The following is a 16,447-nucleotide window of genomic DNA, read 5'->3' on the forward strand; positions in this document are numbered from 1 at the left end:
AGCAGTAAATGACTCGAAATGTGAGAATAATGGTAGGCAGATTTATCCTCCATTTGACAATGCAAAATCAGAAAAAGCACACGTATCAGATATTGAAAGTACCAGCACCTATTTTAGAGCTTCTTTTCCTTTTTCTTTTTAATCATGATTCGTGCATGGATCTCTGTTTTCTATCGAAAAAGTTATTAAACCGTTAAACCGAATCAATTCAGCATCGTTTTAAAACAATGCCAATTTTGAGTAAATCCTTGTATAACCAGCCCAAGCTAGCAGAGCAGGTCGGCCGGGCCCAACCGCCATGTTAGGTTTGACAACCATGGAATCAACCTTATCACGGCCAATAGGACTGGGCTCGCTTTCGGCTAGGAAGTGTGACCTAGTCAGACAAGGTACTTGTGAAGTCATCAGAACTTGAAAAGCAGAGAAGCACAATACATTGTTCCACATGGGCTGTCCCTACTCAATGGAATATCCCATGGAAAGTGGCCCTACTAATAGTTTGGTTACCAAGGTAAATTACACCCACGGTCCCTCTACTATGTTTACTTGATCAAATGGGTCCTTCTATTTTTTTTATTTAATTAATGGGATCCATCTATCGTAGATTTAGGTTGCAATTTAGGATCCTCAATCCAGAAAGATGTTAATAATGATTATTTAATTCAATGCTTACAGAAATGATTAAACAATAAGAAAATCGATTTTATTTTTCCAAGCTTTTTTTCTATTCAAAATGTACATGTGTCAAACGTGCACGGCAAAGTCAATATTGATACCGTTATGGATTAAGGGTGGAATGTAATGTAGAGGGACTCCATTAATCAAATTATTTGTAGAGGGACGAGTTTGGTTAACTTGACAACTTTGCTGCTTGGAATTTTATTATATATACAAATGTATGTAAATTATGTAAATGTATGCTTATTTGTTCCTTTACATTCGGTTGGTTAGTGTACCAGGAAAAATAAAAAAAATAAATAAAAATATATTTAATTGAAGAGACAAAAACATAAACATAATATAAGATAATTTTAAAATAAATTTATGGATTTTTAAAACAAGAAGTAAAGAGAAAATGTTATATCTATCTTCGTTATATTCATCTCTTTTATTTCAAGAAAATAACAATGCTTTGCTAAAAAATGTCGGCTTAGACAAATAAAAATTATTAACGTCTTGGTTGAAGGTTGAGTCCTAATCCAAAGCCTCTTTTTGGCCCTTGATCTTTTCATCACTTTTAATTAAGATAAAATAAATTAAAAACTTGGTGAGCTAACCATAACTGACTTTGATATCCTCCTCGTTCATTGCCCAACCAAATTCAAATCCTCGAGGATCTGTTAGGACAGGGTAATGGATGCTGACAGCAGCGGTGCATTTTCCTTTTGGCTTTAGTCTCAACTAAACTTTAGCCATTTTCTTCAACCCACTTGTTGGTTCTAGATTCTTTTTTTATACTTCATAGAGATCCAGTTCAAGACTCGGGCCCCGAGTTGACTGGGTGGGTTAATGACACTGTCTTCTATAACCATTTGAAAAGCTAGCTGTCTGCTCGGAGGTTCTCCTTCTACAAACGAATCTTAACAGACGGTAAAGAAAGTTTAAGCTTGTTAACTGTCAGTAGAAAACAGTAACATAAAACAAGTAAGTGTTGTTGGTCAATGCAAAATATCGATGGATTCGAGAGAATTGAGAAACATTTTACTGTGGTAATTCAGAACATAGCAAAGCGTGTATGAGGGCGAGCATGTCTTGCCATCCTTGTATTTTGCAAACCCTATTGGGACAAGTAGACAAAGGCATGCCATCTTTGCGTATATTTATACTGTGTAACGTGCATGTGGCCATATCTCATGGAATTTGTCCTAGGGTGAAGGAAGGTGCTTTATATTTTGAGCCCAATTGTGTTTTTGGGAAAGATAAAGAAGCTAGAAAAGCAGTAGCTGACTACTTGATTCTCTCTACTGTTGAGGAACACAGCATTTTCTAGCCCTATCCTTCATGACAGTAACCTCTTTCCTTTATCATTACATGTAAACTTAGTCATCTTCCTTTTGCTTTCTCTCTCTCTTCTCCACTAACCTTTCATCCACAACACCTTTTGGCTTTCCCCCTTCTATATCTCTTATCTTCATTCTATTAACGTAGTGTTTTTTAAGCACTACTATTGTATGAATCTCACTAAAAATCCGTAGGGTTCTTCTCCTGAAACCCAGAAAACACCTCTGATTATGATGGCCAAAGTAGCTTCAAAGGGGCTCTTCTTATTCTTCTTGTCTCTTCTCACTCTTAGCTCTTCAGGTAATTATCTGCTGTTGCTTGTTCACACTGTTTTTTCTCTTAATTCAGCGCAAAGAAGAGTTTAGCATGCTCCACTTATTTGAAGATGTATAGTATTTGTTTGTTTGAAATCATGGATGAGCTCAAATTCTTTGAAGCTTTGTTGATTGGATCGTTTCTTGTTTCTATGTTATAGGAACTTTTGTGGGTTTCTCCTACAATGCCAGAGGAATCACTGCAGCTTCTTCACTTGGCAGAATAGTATCATTTCTTGAGCTAAACAAGGTCTCTGCAAGTCATATTCGAGTTTTTGCTGCAGATCACAGGGTTTTGAGTACACTTTCCAACTTTAATGTGTCTGCTGATCTTTATTTAGATGACAGCTTGGTTGAGAATTTGACAAAGTCTAAACAATCTGCCATTTCCTGGCTTAAGGCCCAAATAGTGACCTTTCTGCCCCATGTGTACAGTAGAAGCATCATTGTAAGTGGCAACAATGGCTTGTCAAAGCTTTTATCCGCCTTGAAATCAATCCATTCTGTCCTGAGTAGTTTTCATGTAGACAATGAAGTTAAGGTCTCAATAGCATTTTCTCTGTCATTCTTAGAAAATTTGAATAGAACGCAAGAAAAAGATCTCCATGGGATTTTGGGATTTATCAAGAGAACGACGTCTTTTGTCATTGTAGAAACCAGTCTTGATATGGATGCAGAACTGGGAATGAAAGATTTGTTTATTCAATCAATGATCCAAAAAGTTGCAGTTGCCACTTCTCTACTTTCTCCCAATGATGCTCCCATAGTTATGATTATCAAGAGCCTTGTTATTCCAGGTGCAAAAGAAGTAGCTGAATTTGGAGATAGGGTTTCAAAATCCTTAGAAAACACTAAGATCAGAGGTCAGGTAGCTGGATTGTATGCAGAGGTATCTTCTGTAGAAGATTTCGCGGAAAAAGAGCTGAAGAGGGAACATGAACAAATCTTCCCTTCATCTCGAAGAGAAATCTTGAGAAACTTCAAAACTACTTTACATGATGATATAATTAATCCACCTACAGTTTTTCCAACAAATCCTGGATCAACTCCACCTGTCGTCACTCTCCTGCCAGATACTCCAACACCAACAATAGTCACTGTCCCTGCTACCAATCCTGCCAATCCAGTCACTGTAACACCTACCAATCCTGTATCCACTCCTGTCAATGTTCCCCCTACAAACCCTTCTGTCAATCCACCACCACCAACTACCAATCCAGTCACAACACCAGCACCTATTACAGTTCCAGGTGCACAACCTGTAACTAATCCTGTGACAACGTATCCACCCCCAGCAGGCAATGTTCCAGTCACAGCACCAGTGACAAATCCTGTGGCACCTCCTGCTACGACAAATGCTCCAGCAAGTCCAGGACAGAGCTGGTGTGTTGCAAGGTCCGGAGTGATGGAGACAGCACTTCAGTCAGCGTTAGATTATGCATGTGGAATGGGAGGTGCTGATTGTTCACAGATCCAGCAAGGTGGGAATTGTTACAATCCAAACTCTCTTCAAAACCATGCCTCGTATGCATTCAACAGCTATTATCAGAAGAATCCTGTGGCAACTAGCTGTGATTTCGGAGGGACAGCCACTACAGTTAATGTGAACCCAAGTAAGAATCTAATTGACCCACACATGTGGAATTGTGCTTAAAATTAATGCTCTGAATATTCAAAACTATTTCTCAGACTTGCATAACATTGAAACAGGCACTGGTTCCTGCATTTATCCGTCATCGTCATCATCCACTCCGTCATTGCCAGTGCCCACAACTTCACCTGCAAATCCAGCGACAACTTCACCTGCAAATCCAGCAGCAACATCACCTGCAAATCCAGCGACATCCCCACCGGGGATCGGTGTGCCAAGGTAATTCTTCAGTCTTCCATGACTTTGTAACTCTTCAGTACAAGTTCAATAACTCAAAAAACACTCTGATTTCTGCAGCACTCCACCATCAGTTTTGAACTCATCAACCAACCCTGCCTCAAGTTTCGGTTTCGATACTCCTCCTGTTCTCAACTCTTCAGCATCCAAGTCAGCTACTTTGCAGCCATTTATTGGTTGTGCCATTTTGGTAACATCATTTGTTGCCAGAACAATCATTCTAGACTAGTAGAATAAAGATTTTCTTTATGCTCGCCAATGGATTGGAAGCTCATGCTTCCGAATTCTAGCAGTTTCAAAGTTTTGTACAGATGAATCATCTTTGATAGTAAAGAAACTGGGGGCAAGTTCCACAAGAATGAATTACAACACCAAGATCCTGACAAACATTTTCTGGCCAGCCGGAGGTTGCGCAGAATGTAAAGACTTTTACTGCTGAAGGTACAAATCAATTTCTACATGTTTAATATTAGGCTGCTAGTAGTGAAGGGTAATGAGGTTGGATAGTAGTTGTTCAATACCAATTTTGTTCCTGTATATTTTCACAACGTAGTTTAGAGATTCTGATTAATCTAGTTAAATAATTCACAAAGAGGATCGTTTATTTTAGCAAACTCTTTATCTGATGGTTGAGAGTACATGATAAGGGCAGTAATACAGGAAGTTTGTCAAGTGGATGATTTATGAACATGTAGCTGAAGTTTAGTTCTTGCCTCCACACAGTGAAAAACTCTGGAGGCTTAGGCTCAGGATTAGAGATCTACTTCCTTTTATATCTCTGTCTATATCCTTTTATATCTATATACTTTTAACTAAACACATTTCTATCCATTCTATATTTGTCGTCTCTGTCAGGAGATATTCCACATGTGACCGATGCAAAATTTTCTTGGATGTCAAAATCACCCAGTGACTTCATTGACAAACACCAAATTTAAACGTATTTGTTTAGATGCTCTAATCATTTGATTTCCATTCCAGAGAGAAAAAATGATGTCCATGTTTCCTGGACAAAACTACAAAGGTGAACCCTACCAGAGTCTGAATCATGCTTGGAGATGGATGCAGGTTTTGTAATAGCTTCTCCTAACGGCTAATATGTTTAGTGAAAACCATGCGATGAAACCCTATCGCATTGGATGCCAATTTTATTAGCAAATCATTGAGTTTAGATATGTACTGTTTCACCAAACATTTGACTTCAGCGTCGGCAAGCTGCTGGTAGCATAATCTCTCCTGTCCCCACCATATTAAAAATGTCCCAGTCCACTACAACCGCAAGAGAACCCTAGAAAAAAAATGATAGCAGAGCTTGCACAATGCAGGTCATTATCATGCCATCCAGCTAGTAAAATCAACAACATAGAAGACTTCATCTTTTTTTATGTGATGGGTTCAGGTATGGAAGCCAAATGGCTGTACAAAGATTTAAAACGTACAAGATTACTAGATAAATATAGTTCTAGCGAGTACAGAAAGGCTATTTCTACAATCTAAATGGGCTTCTAAAGCTTCCCGAAACTTGTTCACAAGACATGTACAACAATCAACCCTCCTATTTCATCGCTTGGAGAAAACAACCAAGATCAACATTGACATGGAAACTACAACCTTGAAGCTAGATGTCTCCCAGAAATTTTGCTTATCATTATTTGCTTCAGATATAGCCTGCTTCTTAGCTGCTAACTGATCTCGGAGTTCTTTAATAGCTTTATCCCTTCGCTCTCCCATCTGTATGATGAATAGAAACAATCAATTAATAGTACATGAAATTGCAATCTGGCAGCGAAAATAACTTAAGCTAGTTGGAAGAGCATGGCCACCAAAAAACAACAGAAGAAAAGGGACGCATCTAATATCAACACAAATTTGTGCTTTTGTGCTAGAATTGAAGAGCACAAAAACAACCACCCAGAAGTATAATCCTGTGGGCCATTCAATTGATTAGAACCTAAATGACTCAACATGTCAAAATTCAGCTAATTGCACAACACAAGGGACTGATGTGGTCTACCGTTCACCGAGTTGATGAAAAAGCTAGTTATTGCAGAGAGGCATCTGAACGATTTTCAAGCATGACTCATCTGCTATGCAAAATGTTAAGGTAAAGCTGACAGTGCACAGGAGGAAGTCTTATTCACCGCTGTCAATGCAGCCATGATCCTGTTTGGAAAAAAAGAGTAGATGACAAAAAACATTACCCTCTGGAGCTTCCGTGTCTGAGCACGAGCTTCCTGAAGACAGAATTCCAACTTCAACACCCTCTTCTTCAATTCCTGATCAGCTCGTCGCTGTTTCTCTAACTGCCAACAAACAGGCTAGATCTCATAAATCACAAATTCCAAGGACCTTAAATGAAAATAGACTTAAAAAGGTAATAGAGGGGACTAAAGATGGATGCACCTGTGATTCTAATTCCTTGGTTTTAAGCTTCCAGTGAGCAGACATAACTCTTATTTCATCTTTCAGTTTGGTTATTTCTTCATCCTTAACAACCAAAAGTTTACTCATCTTCTCAAAGTTTTTAGGAGAAACTTCATCTAATAATTTCCTCAGTTCACAATCTTTACTGTCTCCTGCCTGGGAAATGGCTTTCATAATATCATGCTCAATTCTCATAACTTCATCTTTCAGTTGCTTTTGGGAAGATTCCCTAGCTTGAAGATCCTTCTGCAAGTTATCTAGTTGCTCTCCTAGCCTAGTTACACGCTCTTCATGCTCTTTTAACGAGCTATTCTTTGCATCCAATTCTTTTATAAGTGCTAAACATTGAAGCTGTGCTGACTGAGCTGAGGCAGCACTTACATCCGCAGTTGCTTGGGTGGCTGCAAGTTGTGATCTGAGACCATCCAACTCCGTGAGGTACTGTGACCAATTAAAAAAATTGAAAGTCAGAAAAACTGAAGTTGCAATGAGCAAGAAGCTTGCAAATGATAAAATTTAAAGTGGGAAGTGTTCATAATCAAGAGATGGTTATGTTGCAACTCATACAGTAACAGAACTTCCAATGAGAAATCTCCTCATTAAATGTTCTTTAAAATTCATCCAAATATCAAGGAGACATGTATGCTAGTTCTACGATACATGAAATTTCTAACGTGATACCATGTTGTAGAATTTAAAAGAAGGTTGTCTTGAGCAAGAAGCACATAGTTTTTTTTTTTTTTAATGTACTCCAATTCCTCAATGATTCATCCAGTCAGAAACAAACCGATTCCTGTGATTGTGTTTTCTGAAAAGGGGCATACTATGTTGTTCACTTAGTGAGCACCATTAAATAAATGCATGCAAGGTAACCACATAGAAGAAATTAATAGTGGTTGCTTAAAGATTGACTTCTTACAAGATGATGGATGCTTAGAAATGGTATCAGATCTAGAAACTTCTACTGTCTCCTATAAGTCTTCAATTAAAGTGGAAGGATCTAAAGAATGTTATGCTTCTAGATGACACCTTAAATATGCACGAAAGGCTATCTCATCCTCCTTTTCCCACAGTGGTGGTGGGGGTGAGGGCCAAAAAGAAGAGAAAAGACTAGATCAAGCTTGATTGGTTTGTACTGAGATCTTACCACTCGTCTCTCAAAGTTTCACTGTAATGGTGTTGATGTGCAGGGGATCCCAAATCTCAATATTACTTGGTATGAAATCGTCACCATTTTGCATAGACATTCAATTGGGATTTATTTGAAATAAATCACCAAAATAATTGATGCGGGGATAATTAAGAGAAGTCATAACCTCGATCTAGGGATAATTTAATGATTACAAGAGTGACCATCACCTTCATATTTGCTAATGAGATATCTCATTTATTGTTCAACTGTACTCCCAAGAATTAAATATGAAATCTTCATGTTTTCTTTAAATTTCATTGTCAATTAAAGTTTCTTATGCAGCGATCAATGCACAGCCCAAAGAAAGTGGAAGCTAAACTAAATGATAATTTGAACACTAACAAAACTAAGCACTTTGTCTTTAGACCATCCTAAAGATATTGCAGGAACTGTTTAGACCACCTTCTAATACAACCCATAATTGTGCAAAGTAAAAACCTAAGACGTCGAGTAGTCGGCAACAACAAAAGAGAAGAATATCTTAAGGCATTCAAGCTAATAAATAACAATGGGGGACAACAATGTAAAATCAGAACACCCTGGCGACCTTTCCTCCTAAAGGCTCCACCCCAAAAACAAATAGAAAGGCCAAAAGGTCAGGAGGCATCCAAAAGGATGAAGATCTGATATGTGGGTTACGTGTTAAGATGCACAGAAAAAAACACAAATTACAGCCCTAGATAAACTTAGTCCGTATAACAAATAACTCGAACATGATTAGCAATCATGTTTGAATTTCAAATCATCAAACAAAAAGCAGAACTACCAAAAAGTCAAAGGCCAGTAAAAGGTAAAGTCAAAAGGAGGGACATTGAGTGGGACCTTATCAGCAGTAGAAGCTGAAGCCTGAAGCTGGCCATTTCTCTCTTCCATTCTCTCCTGCAATCTGCTAATCTCCTCTTCCATGATTTTTGCCTTATTTTCTGCTTCCTGTAAAAAACCAAGACACAAAACAAGCACTGTCTCCTGTTAAGAACCCAGAAACACACAAACACTGACTAATTAACTCCAAGAATAAATAAAACCCTCATGACCCCACAACCAAAAAGAAAGATGATCTAAAGAGCTCGAAAACCATACAAAAAGAAGCCAAACCCAGAAATCACCAACCTGTCTAGTTTCTGTTTCTTTAGCAAATGATTGCTCTTGAGATGCAAGGCGGTTACGTACTTCCTTTAACTCAGCAGCCAAAGAGACAACATTTTTCCTAAAACTTTGCTTCTTCTCATTTAAATCCTTCAATAAGGGATCAATCTCTCTAACAGGAGTTGATGTCGACGATGATCTCTCCAAAACTGACATTAGTACTTGATGATGGATTTGATCAAACAGCAACTACACTGAATCTTTCCTCAGAGATCTATTACATATATCACATGCATGCACTAGATCAAAATCTTGCTTTCTAAAAAGGACCAAAAAATAATAATCAAGACGTTATGATTTGTTCTATGCAGTGCTTGCAGTGGCTATGGCCTTTGGTGTCTGCATGTGAAAACATTTATTTTCAAGGGTACCCCATAAGTTCAAATTCATAAATAACCACTGGATCCCACCTTAAATACACTGCCCAAATCTAGTCCAAGAAAAATAAAAAAAAATTAAAATAAAACTTCTTTTATTTTAATTTATTTTCCATGGCACAAAATAATGCATATCCTCGCAAACAAACTTATAATGGAGAGAGAGAGAAACACGGAAGGGGGGTCACTTTCAACTAATAAATAAATATAGAGAGAGGGAAACAAGGAATAATCAAAGGAGGGTATGCTACTATGCTTAAATCACCAAAAAGATTCAAACTTTGAGCTAGATTCAACCATTTAAACAAGAGTAAAACAGTAAAAATTTCTAGGAAAAATTCACACACCAAGAACACAGCAAGGAACCCAACAGTGAAACACACCAAGAACACAGCAAGGAGCCCGACAGCGAAAACTCAGAAGCTCTCTGCATAAAGAGAACTTTTTTTTTCAAAATGATAGTCTTTGATCACAAAAACATGTTTACTTAGCAAAAGCAAACAAAAGAAAGGAAACCAACTGGCAGAAAAAGAAAGGGAGAGAGGATACAAAACAAATTGGCATGGAAAATGTTTTGGCAAGCTTTAGTTTTTGGTATTGCCATGTATGGATGGATGATCTAACGGTGGAGGTTTGGTGTCGAGTAAGATCACTCGGAGGGCATGAATACAGGGTTTTTATTTTTTTGTCATTTAGTGCAAATTGAGAAATAAAATCCAATAAGATCAAAGCTGTTTTTTTTATAATCTATAAAATAAAATAAAAATATCGGGAACAGAGACAAGGAAGAGAGCGTGTGACAGAGAATTTAGGCTCGGAGTGAGTCCGAGCCTTGAGTTTGGTGGAATGACAAAATGGGAAGCTAAACTAGTGTTTTTCATTTTACTTTTGATTCCCTCGTTTGACTTCGAGCGCGGCAAATCCAAATTTTTTGACTGTACCGTTGTGATTGTGGCACGTGGGTGTGTTGGAGCCGTAGGTTTTGATATCGCCCCAATGTTTTATTGATGGGCCTTGAATCATGATTCTTAAAACCCACATGCTGTGGTGGACTGAAAGGATCGTTATTAATTTCGGGTCCGGTTGGTGAATCAACTCGAACTCAGTGCTCGTGACTCGGAACGAGTTTTAAAAAATAAGAGTGAAATTTAACACTAATAAGTCAACCGTGTTAAAATCTGATTTGATTTTTAAAAAAATTGAATAATTTAAAAATATCAATTTACACGTGTCATTTTAATGAACAGAAGTCAACTAATGATAATCCATCTAATTCATAATTTAGATTTTAAATCAAGTTAAAGTCAAATCGGGTTTAGTTAAAAGTGATGGGAAAAATATTATGTTTTGAGATGGTTCTAAGTTTATTAAAAAATATCTTTAATAATGAAATTATTGATTTTTCAATTAAACATTATTTTTGCTAAATCACCAAACATATACTTATTCTTTGATATTCTTCACTTTTCTCACCGTGGATTTATTCAACGATGGAAAACTACAGAAATTTTGTATACTCTTGAAGACTTTTTTTCAACATTTATACCTTGTTTGTCTAGGGAGCTGGGTCATGGGTGCTCTTAAAAAAAATAATTTTTTAAATTAATTTTTTTGTGTTTTTAGATTGTTTTAATGTGTTGATATCAAAATAAATTTATAAAATGAGAAAATATTTATTTTTATTTATTTTTAAATAAAAAAAATATTTTGAAAAACAATTCACTAAAAGGAAAATTGATAAATACAAACGGATAAATGCCAATAAAATATTTTATTTGGTAAATTTTGGACAGATTTTTACCGACGGAGATATTTTCTTGGTATATACCAGAAAATTATAGTAGGAAAAATAATTAAAATAAAGCAAAAAAAATAATGACATGTTATTTATACTAACAAAATTACCGGCGAAATTTATTCCATTCGTAAAATCATTAATAAATTATGAATACTATTTATAATATCAATTACAAAATCGGGAATTCCATCGGTATTTTCTAGATAGCTCTTGAACTGCTCACTTTCCAATTGCACTGTTAATTATTGTTCTTTACATACAAAATTACCGATTGATTGAAAAGTCATCAATGTTATTTGGTACAATTTTTGAAAAATTTTGATTAAATTAAATTTTAAATATTATAAACGGAATCACCGACATATGAAAAAAGTCGTTAGTGATATTTGACAATTTCTGAAATTTTTTTATTAAATTAAATATTACAAACAAAATCACTAACGAAATGATTAAAAATATTAATACTTCATTATCCATCGATAAAACACCCCAATAAAAAATTTGAAATCCCTAATTTCACAAGAGACGGGGCTCTTTTCTGTTTCTTCTGCTTCCTCCTCCTCCTCCTCATCCTCTTCCCCTATATGTAAAAAACATCAATATTCATTTTTTTCTTTTCAACTTCTTCTCCACGCTCAGTATGTATTTTTTCTAATTTTCTTTTCTCAATTTTTTTAATTAATATATTTTATAAATTTATTTATTTTTTCCTCTTTTTAGCTTCACTTGAAACCATATTAAGGTAATATTTTTTTTTTTTTCACTATATTTTTTTTATTTTATTTTTTAATTGTTTTTGTTCTTAATAATTACATGAATATTGTTGTGGGATTTTTTTTCATGTGAAGATCAATTTTTAGTTGATTTATTTAAATGAATTTTTAATTTTTAGCAATTGTACAACTTAATTTTTTTCATATGAATTTTTTTAGTTGAATTTATTTTGTCTTGTTATTTATTTATTATAAATTTTTTTTGAGTTGATTTTATTCCTTATTTTTGTTAAGTGTGGAAGTGTCTAATATCAGTTACATGTTTCTAATATTATGACAGTGATATCTTATACGTGTCTAATATTTATGACAATGATATCACTATCGTAATATTAGACACTTCCACACGTAACAAAAAAAAAAGCATCTATACGAGATCATGAGTGTTAATATAAATAAAAAAGAAACATTTTTTTGTTTAAGGTAAAGATATAAAATAAATTATTTTTTAAATAATTTTAAAGTTAATGTATATCATTTTAAGGTAGTGTTTGAAATTGTGACAAGGATTTTTTTTAAAATATTTTAAAAATACATCAAAACAATTAAAAAAATAACAAATATTTTTTTAAAATAACTATAAAAAACAAAATATGAATAATAAGTAAATGATTGAAAAACAAAATAGCACTGTGGTAGTGACTGAAAAATAATTACAGTCACAATGCTAGATACAACCAAAATATCAAGAAGGCACCTATATGAGAGATCTGGAACGTTAATATATAATATTTTTTTTAAGATAGAGATAAAGATATAAAAAATTATTTATTAAAAAATTTTAAAGTTAACTTATATCATTTTAAGGTAGTATTTATTATTGTGATGGAGATTTTTTTAAAAAATATTTTTATTTCTAAAAATATATCAAAAAGTATTTTTAATACCAGCATATTAAATAATTTAAAAAAATAAAAAATAAATTTAAAACAATAACTATAAAACAAAATATGAAGAACAAGTAAACATATTATCTGCGTTTGTTTTGTTCTGACAAATGCCAACTAGTCTGTGAAATCATTTAATGTTGTTCCAGGAAATTTAAAAGAATTTTGTTCACACCTGGAATTCCAAGAAATTCAAGAGTTCAATTTGTTCTTCATATTCCAAGGATCATTTAATGCTTGTTCACGTAAGTACTCCAAGAAACAATTATAGACATCCCTACCCCTCATCCACCTTTTATCAATTAGATTTTAAATTTAATGAACTCAAATATGGTTTTCTAGTGCATGCATGGGACTAAGCAGTAAGCATGCATACCAAGGTTGTATTTTTTTAATAATATTATTCAATCTGTTTTTAAAATTTAAGAAATATTAAATTGATACTTTAATAATCTTGATATATTAATATTAAAAATAAAAATTATAAAAAATATTATTTTTAATATATTTTTAACTTAAAAATATTAAAAAAAAAAAACAATGTATCACGGAAGACGCTTATAATAAGTATGAAAAGTCTAGCCTTCCTTTACTTATCTTGTAGAAGACCCATACCGGAACTATGAAAAGTCTAGTCTTCCTTTACTTATCTTGAAGTAACTCATACTCTGTGTGTTTGTGTATTTGTATATAGCTCGCACAGTCTGTCCAATAAGAACAATATTTTAGAGAGCGAGAAAAGGAATTAAACACAATGGGAGTTGCCGGAACTTTGGAGTATTTCTCTGATTTACTAAGCAATGTCAAGAAAGGCAAGAAAAAGAAGCTGATGCAAACCGTAGCTCTCAAAGTCAGGATGGACTGCCAAGGCTGTGAACGTAAGGTCAAGAGTGTCCTCAACGGGGTTAAAGGTAGTGGTTATCTGCGCATGGATTCTATCTTGTCTTCTCTAGCTAGCTACATGTACATCTTCTTCTAACCCTCTCTGTTTGTTAGCGTTTTGCCTTCTTTTCATGGTATTTCTTTCGGTAAACAAATTAATTAAACTTCGTACACAAAATATTTCTTTCTTTTAGGTGTTAAATCCGTGAAAGTAGACATGAAGCAACAAAAGGTGACTGTGACTGGGTTCGTGGAGCCAGAGAAAGTGTTGAAGGCAGCTCAATCAACAAAGAAGAAGGTAGAGCTGTGGCCTTATGTCCCATACACTTTAGTGGCACACCCCTATGTCTCACAGGCTTATGACAAGAAAGCACCTCCGAATCATGTTAGAGCAGTTCCGGTCACAGCCACTATCAGCGAGTCCACCATTGACGACTACTACATCTACATGTTTAGTGATGAGAACCCTAATGCCTGCTCCATCATGTAAAGTGTAGAGTTAATGTTGATTATCTTGTTTACTAAACTCTTATTAAGACTTTCTGAGTCGTGTATTTGTGGTAGATAATAGATACGCGTAGGTTTTGATACGGCCAGTATTGTTCATAAATTAAATACTGTGGGTGGTTCTGGGACAGTTACTACTGTATTTGTGGTAGAAAAACATATTTATTCTATATATGCATTATATATCGAAACCCGGCCCCACCAGACATTAGGAAGTAGGAAAGGAATTTGAATGTGATATTCTCCGCATTAACTCCCCTCTAGCTGTGGCTTGAAGTTGCAACATTGTAGTATAGCAGGGCATGCAGGTCAATTTCTGCAAGTTCTGGCTTCTGGCAGGCATGGGATGCTACTGCTACAAAAAAAAGCCAAGCAACCACTGAAGTTGTAGAGCAATGCCTCTTATTTTCTTGAAGCTAACGTCTTGTATCATTACTTCTGATGGGGCCTGCGAAGGACATAGATAATCGCATCAACTTTCAGTATTTTTTTAGTTCAAATTGATAGACTAGATATCTGTAAATCATTCAGATTTTTTTTTAGAAGTGCATACCTTTTTATACCACTCTGATTATGCGGGGAAAACACTTGATCAACGATAATCTCCATTAATTGTCAAGGTTTTCCATGACCATATATCCACCAAATAGTGCAGGCCAAGAGTTAATTCTTAGTACGCTATTTGATGTGTGATTTAGATGGTGCCATTCCTGACATGAATTACCAACACAGGTTATTCGTTTAGGTTTTTTCATAAGCTTTCCAGACATATATATTCATGATCTATAGGTCCACAGTTTTTGTCTTTGCCACCAACAATTATTTTTGGTCCAAGCAAGTTTGCCCTTGACTGCCAAAAGCTCCAGCACCTAACATGCTAAACTGGTCACTGGTTGATGTATGTGAACGTAACAGCCATCTCCTTCAAGATCAGCAGGAGCTTTCACTGTATCTTCAACTCGAGACTCAACCGCGGCCGGGCTCGCAAAGACCTGACATGGCCGCAGTGTGGTCTACCAAGTATGTTCAGTTTGGAATCAAAACTTGACTTGGACTTGTTGTTGCACATGTATCTTTCCTTCCCACTACTTATAATTTCTAGATGATTGTATCAAAATATAAAATTTGCATTTTATGGTGAATTTTTTAGTTTGGTTTTTCTCTTCTTGGACATGTTATTTATCTTTAATTACCTGTTTGTTACGTACCATCTCATGAAGCAGGATTGGCTAGTACCTTCACGATAATTGCAATGGCCAGGTATGGGAACTGATTTTCCAGGAGAGTACCCTCGCGTCGCGTCTCAACCATATGTGTGTATCATATATATATATATATGAAATAAAACATAGTTTTGAAATAACAAAATTAATTTAAAACTATCTAAGAACCCAAATTTTTTTGCGGAACAATAGCTCTTCTGATAGTTTGAATAGGAAAAAGTGTGAACACAATTAAGCACAGTATCAAGATACAATTAATTAATCCCGACTCTCATGTACTTAACCGTTAGGGAATCATTGATCGATGATGCAATGATCATATATATGACCCATACCATTGTCGACTCGTTGCAGCTAGCTAGCTAGTGCATGGCTGGTGTCTAGCTAGTGAGCAAAATGTGCTGGTAATTGGCTCACAGGTTTTGTGTTGCAATATTGATATATAGCCACTAACTTGGAAGCTTATAATCAATGAAGTAAAAGCTCCAAGTACGTAGAAGTGTAGCTTATGATTTATGAGAATTTGTTTGCTGAGCTCTGAATCTCCATGGCCATGTGCATCTGTGCAGATTTTACACGAGCCATTTGTCGCGGATCATAAGGGGTGGTGATGCCTCAGTGGTAGCTCCAGCCTAAGACACCAGCTCCTCGTCTATATATCTTGTCAAGAAGCTTGGGTTAAAATGGTGGTACGGGAACCCTAGCTCTCTGAATCTATCTATATATACATATACACGCATATATCTTGTGTGACCTACTCGGACCTGAGGGCTCCTTACAAGAAATTCATGGGCCTTCTGTCAAGGGGTCGTTTGTACGTGTTTGACTGGCAAGTTTTCCGGGGAATGCGCAGGTTTACATGCAAAAAACTCAAGGGAAAACCTCTAAACAGAGAATCTGATTAGGTCCCATGTATTTGATTGATTCTTAATTAGATCATTCTGTATTGGTTTTAATTAATGAAATTGTTAAATAATCATATAAAAATCAAGAGGTTTCTCTTTTTTTATAAAAATATCTCTGCACGTTATGAAA

General features: G+C 35.3%; 3 protein-coding genes across 6 annotated transcripts; 2 read left to right on the forward strand and 1 right to left on the reverse strand.

Annotated features, from left to right (window-relative positions):
- Window positions 1–1,914: 1,914 nt before the first annotated feature.
- Window positions 1,915–4,817, forward strand: LOC118034948 (uncharacterized). 2 transcript variants are annotated; one of them, XM_073409486.1, is made up of 4 exons: window positions 1,915–2,301; window positions 2,477–3,928; window positions 4,005–4,185; window positions 4,264–4,817. In XM_073409486.1, exons 1-4 carry the CDS (start codon window positions 2,232–2,234, stop codon window positions 4,430–4,432), a joined length of 1,872 nt encoding a protein of 623 aa, XP_073265587.1. In that variant the 5' UTR covers window positions 1,915–2,231; the 3' UTR covers window positions 4,433–4,817. The 2 variants fall into 2 exon arrangements, with proteins under 2 accessions (XP_073265587.1, XP_034896296.1); XM_035040405.2 differs by having other exon boundaries at window positions 1,919–2,301; window positions 4,026–4,185.
- Window positions 4,818–5,552: 735 nt separating this feature from the next.
- On the reverse strand, window positions 5,553–10,177 carry LOC118034949 (nuclear envelope-associated protein 2). 2 transcript variants are annotated; one of them, XM_073409487.1, is made up of 6 exons: window positions 9,690–10,177; window positions 8,930–9,179; window positions 8,642–8,749; window positions 6,607–7,068; window positions 6,405–6,506; window positions 5,553–5,934 (listed from the first exon to the last, which is right to left on the reverse strand). In XM_073409487.1, the coding sequence occupies exons 2-6, from the start codon at window positions 9,119–9,121 to the stop codon at window positions 5,764–5,766; spliced, it is 1,035 nt and encodes a 344-aa protein (XP_073265588.1). In that variant the 5' UTR covers window positions 9,122–9,179; window positions 9,690–10,177; the 3' UTR covers window positions 5,553–5,763. The 2 variants fall into 2 exon arrangements, with proteins under 2 accessions (XP_073265588.1, XP_034896297.1); XM_035040406.2 differs by lacking the exon at window positions 9,690–10,177 and having other exon boundaries at window positions 8,930–9,672.
- Window positions 10,178–13,414: 3,237 nt separating this feature from the next.
- LOC118034950 (heavy metal-associated isoprenylated plant protein 24) lies at window positions 13,415–14,783 on the forward strand. Of its 2 annotated transcripts, none has more exons than XM_035040407.1 (2): window positions 13,415–13,711; window positions 13,877–14,783. In XM_035040407.1, exons 1-2 carry the CDS (start codon window positions 13,555–13,557, stop codon window positions 14,170–14,172), a joined length of 453 nt encoding a protein of 150 aa, XP_034896298.1. In that variant the 5' UTR covers window positions 13,415–13,554; the 3' UTR covers window positions 14,173–14,783. The 2 variants fall into 2 exon arrangements, 1 of the variants encoding a protein (XP_034896298.1); XR_004685105.2 differs by having other exon boundaries at window positions 13,570–13,763; window positions 13,877–14,003.
- The last annotated feature ends 1,664 nt before the right edge of the window (window positions 14,784–16,447 follow it).

The sequence above is a fragment of the Populus alba genome, chromosome 5, assembly GCF_005239225.2.
Source record: "Populus alba chromosome 5, ASM523922v2, whole genome shotgun sequence".
Classification (NCBI taxonomy): Eukaryota; Viridiplantae; Streptophyta; class Magnoliopsida; order Malpighiales; family Salicaceae; genus Populus; species Populus alba.

What these genes read in the sequence shown, in the direction of transcription:
- LOC118034948 (XM_073409486.1), top strand. Translation starts at nt 2,232, where the DNA reads ATGATGGCCAAAGTAGCTTCAAAGGGGCTCTTCTTATTCTTCTTGTCT. An exon ending in TCTCACTCTTAGCTCTTCAG is followed by an intron (nt 2,302 to 2,476) that starts GTAATTATCTGC and finishes TCTATGTTATAG; the next exon opens with GAACTTTTGTGGGTTTCTCC. An exon ending in TACAGTTAATGTGAACCCAA is followed by an intron (nt 3,929 to 4,004) that starts GTAAGAATCTAA and finishes ACTATTTCTCAG; the next exon opens with ACTTGCATAACATTGAAACA.
- LOC118034949 (XM_073409487.1), bottom strand. Translation starts at nt 9,121, where the DNA reads ATGTCAGTTTTGGAGAGATCATCGTCGACATCAACTCCTGTTAGAGAG. An exon ending in AAGAAACAGAAACTAGACAG is followed by an intron (nt 8,750 to 8,929) that starts GTTGGTGATTTC and finishes GGTTTTTTACAG; the next exon opens with GAAGCAGAAAATAAGGCAAA. An exon ending in CAGCTTCTACTGCTGATAAG is followed by an intron (nt 7,069 to 8,641) that starts GTCCCACTCAAT and finishes AATTGGTCACAG; the next exon opens with TACCTCACGGAGTTGGATGG.
- LOC118034950 (XM_035040407.1), top strand. Translation starts at nt 13,555, where the DNA reads ATGGGAGTTGCCGGAACTTTGGAGTATTTCTCTGATTTACTAAGCAAT. An exon ending in TGTCCTCAACGGGGTTAAAG is followed by an intron (nt 13,712 to 13,876) that starts GTAGTGGTTATC and finishes TCTTTCTTTTAG; the next exon opens with GTGTTAAATCCGTGAAAGTA.